Genomic DNA, 7,500 nt, shown 5'->3' with positions numbered 1-7,500 from the left:
ATATGTATGTGTGTTGCTTAGCCCAGCGTCTCTCACACACATGCGCTCGGCTCTTTCGCCGACTGTTCGCCCAAGCCGCGCTGCGCTCTCTTTCTCTCTTTCTCTCCTCCTCTCACTTTTTTCCTCTCCCTCGTCTTCCATGCAGCACAATGTTAACTCCATCTCCCCCTCTCTTGTTCTGTTCCCTTCTCCCCCTCTTCCCCGCGCCTCCTCTGTCCAGGATGAGTTCCACCCGTTCATCGAGGCGCTCTTGCCACACGTGCGTGCCTTCTCCTACACCTGGTTTAACCTGCAGGCACGCAAGCGCAAGTACTTCAAGAAGCACGAGAAGCGCATGTCCAAGGACGAGGAGCGCGCCGTGAAGGATGAGCTGCTTGGAGAAAAGCCTGAGATCAAGCAGAAGTGGGCGTCGCGGCTCCTCGCCAAGCTGCGCAAGGACATCCGGCCTGAGTTCCGCGAAGACTTCGTGCTCAGCGTGACGGGCAAGAAGCCTCCGTGTTGCGTGCTCTCCAACCCGGACCAGAAAGGCAAGATGAGACGCATTGACTGCCTGAGGCAGGCCGACAAGGTGTGGAGGCTCGACCTGGTCATGGTGATCCTGTTTAAAGGCAGCCCGCTGGAGAGCACGGATGGAGAGAGGCTCGTCAAATCTCCACAGTGCTCCAACCACACCCTGTGTGTGCAGCCACACCACATCGGCGTCTCAGTCAAAGAGCTCGACCTCTACCTGGCCTACTTCGTCCACTTGCCAGGTCAGTGCAGGTTACACACAGGCACAGCACACATGCACTGAGGAGAACGTTTTCATTCTCATTTTCTACACACACACACACACACACAACTCTGAGTTTACCCAAACTGGTTCCATTGTTCCTCTTGTATATTATATAGACATCACATGTATATTTGTCACACAGGATTCTCTGGAGCCATTACACAACAAGTTGAGGCCTCAACAAAATGAAACACTGATACACAACCGTATTATCTCTTAGATCTTCATCACCGTATTCTTGTCATGTATTCTCGTCATGTTTGAGTATTAGATTTAATAATTAGTCAGGAATAAATGGCTTCTTGTTTCTTTCTCTGTCTAGTATTTCCTTTATTCTACGTAACGTCGTTCTAAATAAAGTTACAGAAGTTATTTAGAGAAAATAAAAATTGCAGATAAACGCAGAACAATATTCATATTTAACACAATTTACATTCACAAGCTTCCTGTAGCATCCGAATATAATGTGAGTGTCTAATATTGTGTATAATAAACTTTAAAGGTAAAAAGAAAAACAAAAAACAACAAAAAAAAATAATTAAATACTTATATCTATTATATTAAAATGCTACAAAATTATAAGTTATTATTGCTTTTAAACTTTTTTTTTTTATATTTCAGAATTATTTTCTAGACTTTGCGATACACAACGACATGCAAAAATAACACACACTTCTTAACATGGCTAAGTAGGGAAACGAAATACCTGAGATTCGTCTCATTCATCTCAACCCAACGTGTAAGAAAAAAATAAATAAATAAAAACGGAAATGCTAATTAGGAATTAAAAACGTAAGGAGTTTACTGAGGCTTCGTTATCAGAGCAGCTTGTACATCTGACCTCATACACCGAGTTTGTCAATGAGGGTTTAAAAGGATGCAGAGTGTGTGTGTGTGTGTGTGTGTGTGTGTGTGTGTGTGTGTGTGTGTGTGTGTGAGAGTAATAGAGAGAGAGAGAGAGAGCATTCTGTTGTAATTGGCTTAATACTGCTATGTTGTGTGTAGTAAGTGGCCGGTCTCCCAGTCACAGCCCGCTGTCTCGTTGGCAGTGTATTATAGAACTGCGTGAGTGTGTGTGTGTGTGTGTGTGTGTGTGTGCGCGCGCGTGTGTGTGCTTATTGGCATTGGTGTGGTGCGCTCTCAATTATTCACTGCCAAATATCACTGCTCATGTAAACCACCGTGAATATAGTGTCGTGTTTGTGTGTTTGTTTGTGTGTGTTTTTATGTTTTTATTTTAATAATCAACTTTTCTACCTCGATCTTGTTTAAAATCATAAGTGCTGCGATCAGAAACAGAACAGTCACGTAACAGCGATGGAGGCATGACGTACATCACGGTCTTTAACACGCTGAGCGTATCTCAGAGTTTATCGGTGCAGGGGTGCCATTCTGAGCATCTCACGAAATCGGGATCTAATTTCAGAAAACATCATTTATCATAAATGGTACACAACAGCTCTCTGTCTCATTTCACTCATTTTGCTCGATTCTTATTGTCTCCATTTGGAAATAAGCCAAAACAAAGCACCCGTGTTCATCACGGAAGACACACTCGGCCACTGGCTTCTCATAGATTTCTTAAACTAAGTGCTATGTTTGTTTATGGTTTTGTTTGCTTTCAGAAACAGTTCCTCAAACTGAGCAGATGATACCGAGCTTAAAATCTAGACATGGCAACATACCCCCTTTTTTTTCCAGTACTGCTGCTGAATCTCCAAGTATCATCTGATATCGATGCATTCTTAAAAAAAAAACTAATGAGATTTAATATACTTTTAATATAATTCTTTTATATTATGTATAAATTATATTATGTACAAATGTAATAAATTACAAGGGTGAGTCAAACGAAATCTTTAAAACAGAATCTTTCTAGAAAAATCTATACACTAGATTTATTTTTGTTTGTTTGTTTCTGGAACACTCGCATTGAACCGAATGGAGATCGTGTCATATTGAAACAACGTGAAAACAGTTGTTTTGTTAAAAAATATAATAATAATAATGATGATAATAATAATAATAATACTGACTGTTTATTACTGTTCGATACTGTTAGATAATGATCCTAATGGAATATGTATAAAAAGACGACAGATTTTACAGGCCTTACGGAGCCGGGTTTATTATTCTCTCCTCCAGAACAGGATGATATCGTAATAGTGACGACTGAGGTCATGATTGTGTTAGAAGTATTTAATTGTCTCCTGTGTAAAACAGAGTAAACTCCAGGCTGTCCTCAGTGTAGAGGATTATCTCTGCCACTGGATTTCATTTAACATTTACCAGCATGTCTGCCGTTCACACACACACACACACACACACATAGAGCCTGTGTTTGTGCCCGGCAGGGCTGGCCAATGCGCTGCCCGTTCACAATGTTAGCCCTTGCGGCGCTCTGTTATCTTATCTCTGCTAATCCAGTGTGTCCCCGCTGCTTTTATCGGCCTCCAAATAGCCACAGCCGAGCCCGGCACCCCGCGGGAAGCCATACGGGAATCCAGAGCCTCCGCTGGCTCGCCGTGCCAACACACCTCCCCAGCACTCTCTCTCACACACACACACACACACACACACAGGCTGTATTTCTAGGCCTTCTTCTGCTCTAAGTGTCTGTGTATATGATTATTTAGGGTTTTCTTTTTTATATATAATATAAATGATTTGATTTGTTTGTTAATCTTTGCTCTCAAAATTAATTGCGATGTTCCTTTCCTTATGCAGCTTTGTTTAATCTACATGTTTGGTTTCTTTACTGATTTTGTGTGTGGTTGGTGTATATTCATATTTTTTACCTCCATGTGTGTGTTTTGCTTTGTTTCAGTTTTTTTTGCGGAGCAAGTTGGTTACTTTTATTTATTTTTTTTCTGGCTCGCCTCTTTGTCCTTGTGATTATTGCTTTTGTAAACATTTTGTTTAGCGTTGCTAAATGCTGCCTTCATTGTCAGTCTCGCGTAGTGAGCGCTTCTTTTGTGTGCCAAAGAGAGCGAGAGAGAGAGAGAGAGGGAGAGAGAGAGAGAGAGAGAGAGAAAGAGAGAGAGAGAGAGAGAGAGAGAGAGAGAGAGAGAAAGAGAGAGAGAGCTGTCAGTACAATAGTTCTGGTTGGCACAACCTCAGGGCCATTGGTGTGGGAAGATGCTTCTTACTTCTTTGTATGTGTGTGTGTGTGTGTGTGTGTGTGTGTGTGTGTGTGTGTGTGTTGCATCTTGCCATGAACAAACAGGCTCAGCCATGTTCCTCACTTCTCATACCACACTCTTTTTTTTCCCAGGACAAACAAAGCCGTTAATGTAAGAGAGCTTGCAACAAAGTGCTAGATAACTGTGTGTGTGTGTAGGGTGAGGTAGGATGTGTATGTGGATTGACAGCTGATCGTATGTATTGTTCTGTTTCCCGCTAAACACTTTCAGGTGTTTTTTTTTTCTTGATACTTCAGTCACTGTTAATTATAGAAATACATCTTACTGTATTTTAGCTTTAATTTAACTTTGATTTTATTAGTTATTGTATCATTCGTTTTGAACGATAATGACTAAACTGATCATCACAATAATTTTCCTCATCATAGTCCTTTAATAAGTATAAGGAACAACATCATCATCATCATCACCATTACCTTCTTCCTTATAACGATTAAACTTGTGTCTCGTGAGAGTGTGTGCCATCTTTTTCTGGTTCACGGTTAAATTTACGCACTTAACACTTACGCACCACGTTGTACAAAAATGGAGGTAATTTACTGAGTTTCAGTGATCTGTAAACATGAATCCAGCTGCACAGACATCTCTACCAGCTCATTAGTCGTTCAGTTCAGGAAACAGGCTCGTTTGCATACAAGAAGCAGCACGAAGCGCTTGAGTAGGTGTGGTCGTTAAAGTTTACATTTACATTTATGCATTTACATTAGCATATTATAAGCATTTGCATATTTTACATTAGACGCTTTTATCTAGAGCGACTCTCTGACGTCTCTATAAGTAAATAAATATGTCACGATAACGATTCACGAGGTTACGGACTAAATACCGTCAGTCTAAAACTCTTTTGGGAAGAAATATAGTAAGAAAAGCACATAGATGATGTTAAACGTTAAGGGATTATAGCAGGTTTTACAATACTGCTATATAGATATAGATATATAGATATATATTAAATAAAGTGAGAGAGTGAGAGAAAGCAGCGCGAGGTTATATGTTTAAAACAAGCTTTCGAATTAAACTGCACCTAAAATCATCCATGCAGCTTAATTAACATGAAACAAACATGACAACAAAACAAAACAAAGACAGAGAGAGAGAGAGACAGAGAGAGAGACAAGGAGAGAGACAGAGAGAGAGACAGAGAGAGAGAGAGAGAGAGAGAGAGACAAGGAGAGAGAGAGAGAGAAAGACAGAGAGAGACAGAGAGAGAGACAAGGAGAGAGACAGAGAGACAGAGAGAGAGACAAGGAGAGAGACAGAGAGAGAGAGAGAGAGAGAGAGACAAGGAGAGAGAGAGAGACTAGGAGAGAGAGAGAGACAAGGAGAGAGAGAGAGACAGAGAGAGACAAGGAGAGAGACGGAGAGCGAGAGACAAGGAGAGAGACAGAGAGACAGAGAGAGAGACAAGGAGAGAGACAGAGAGAGAGAGAGAGACAAGGAGAGAGAGAAAGACAGAGAGAAGGAGAGAGCAAAGCCATGTATTTGTTTCTAATCATATATAATGTTTAATTTAAAGTTAAAAATTCCTCAAAGCAGCTTTACAGAATACAGAAATTCAGAATAAAGCCAACAAAGTTTAAAGTTTATATTTATCCATAATAACAAGCCAGAGTCAACGTTAGTGAGGAAAATCTTCCTGAGATGATATGAGGAACAATCCCTGAGCTTTCATTGGGGTGACACCAGATTAAACACAAACCTTTTATATCTGCATATAGTCACTTGGAGCTTTTGTTCAGCGTAAATGTAGTGAGCATCTGAGCATCAGTGTGATATCTGAATATCTGAATTCATGATTGAGTTCATAACAATCAGAGACTTGAGCGTAAAAGCCACTGCAGCAACAGAAGTTGCTATCACGTCACTATCCACAGCAGTCCCATGTATCTCCAGACTCTTTGTGTTGTCCATCACCTCCAAGTGATGAGACTCCAAGCAGAAGTATATCATAACAATATTAACAATTAAAATTGTATTAGTTTGTTATTTGTATAAGACATGAACTCTATTATTCTTCCCATACGGATTACTGATGCTGTAATCGGCCTGATCCTGATCCTAAGCTTCATATCTGTTTGTTATATAAAAAAAAAAAGGTTCAGAGCACAAATTTTATCATATTTATAATCATCTATTTTTTTCTTCAGTCAAAAAAAAATCATATTAAAGAATAGTAGATTAATAATGAATAGATTTTGTGTGTAGTTATCCATATTTTTAAAGGTTCTAACAACAACAACTTATTTTTTACATAAACATGAGGTTACATTTCAGTCTTAATTTATTCATTTTTTTTCTTAAGGATGTGTTTGTTTTGTTCACGAATCGCTTCCTTTTTTTTTTTTTAATCTCATTTATATAATTATAATCCTAACTCAAGTTCATATCCTTCCTACAAGGAACTTAAAAAATGTTTTTTTTCCAGCGACCTGGAATTAAAAACAAGTCTCACTCAGAAACACTAAAATATATATATATATATATTGTCGTTTATGATTGTAAGCGATTACCGTGACGTTTCGACTGCTTCGTGTTTAAATAAAATAAAGACTTGGTTCAGCGTTCAGTATAAATCAGACGTATGCGAGTGGAAGTCGTGTAAATAAATGACGTAAATTTTTATTACAAAAACAGGAGGAATAGGAGGTTATTATTTCCATGCAGCTGATCCTGATTCAGCGTTTATTCTGATTGGCACCAGTCGAAATCTGTCTTTAAATCTCACCTGGTTTCTACACATAGTGGCATCAATTAAAAGAAGCTTCACTCATTCATCTTCTACCGCTTATCCGAACTACCTCGGGTCACGGGGAGCCTGTGCCTATCTCAGGCGTCATCGGGCATCAAGGCAGGATACACCCTGGACGGAGTGCCAACCCATAGCAGGGCACACACACACACACACACACTCTCATTCACTCACACAATCACACACTACGGACAATTTTCCAGAGTTGCCAGTCAACCTTCCATGCATGCCTTTGGACCGGGGGAGGAAACCGGAGTACCCGGAGGAAACCCGCGAGGCACGGGGAGTACATGCAAACTCCACACACACAAGGTGGAGGCGGGAATCGAACCCCCAACCCTGGAGGTGTGAGGCGAACGTGCTAACCACTAAGCCACCGTGTCCCCTTAGAAGAAGCTTTTAAATGTTAAATATATTCACAGTAAATTAAACACAACAGTAAGCCGGAGGTTTCGTGTAGCGATGAGTAATGTACAGTATAGTAACTATATTACTGTTCTGTACAGGGTTCATATGTGTTGGTTATTCAGCTGTAAATCATGCAGGTGAGGAAAATGTTCATTTAATCAGATCAAACTTTACAGACGTGTTTCTGATTTTATAGTTTTAATACAGGGTTGTTTTATTTTAAACTGGAAAATTAAAGTTCAATTACCTATTTTTAATATCTAAAACAAACGCTACGACGTTTGGATAGGTGTGTTTTTTGTTTTTATTGCTAACAGCATTATTGAGGTTCAGTATTTCAGTATTTGGTGTTCAGTTTTGCAGCA

The 7,500-nt window shown here is 39.8% G+C and overlaps 1 protein-coding gene across 8 annotated transcripts in view; it reads left to right on the top strand.

Moving 5' to 3' along the window:
- The window catches only part of nfixa (nuclear factor I/Xa), a 103,942-nt gene that overhangs the window by 40,386 nt on the left and 56,056 nt on the right, over window positions 1-7,500 (top strand). For all 8 annotated transcript variants that reach the window (XM_060859891.1, XM_060859893.1, XM_060859896.1 and 5 more), the window contains one exon: window positions 221-752. In XM_060859891.1, coding sequence (XP_060715874.1) covers window positions 221-752 — 532 coding nt within the window. The remainder of the gene's footprint in view (window positions 1-220; window positions 753-7,500) is intronic.

The sequence above is a fragment of the Tachysurus vachellii genome, chromosome 24 (assembly GCF_030014155.1).
Source record: "Tachysurus vachellii isolate PV-2020 chromosome 24, HZAU_Pvac_v1, whole genome shotgun sequence".
Classification (NCBI taxonomy): Eukaryota; Metazoa; Chordata; class Actinopteri; order Siluriformes; family Bagridae; genus Tachysurus; species Tachysurus vachellii.
Note: the sequence above shows the minus strand (reverse complement) of the source record. Positions and strands in the feature narration are given on the sequence as shown.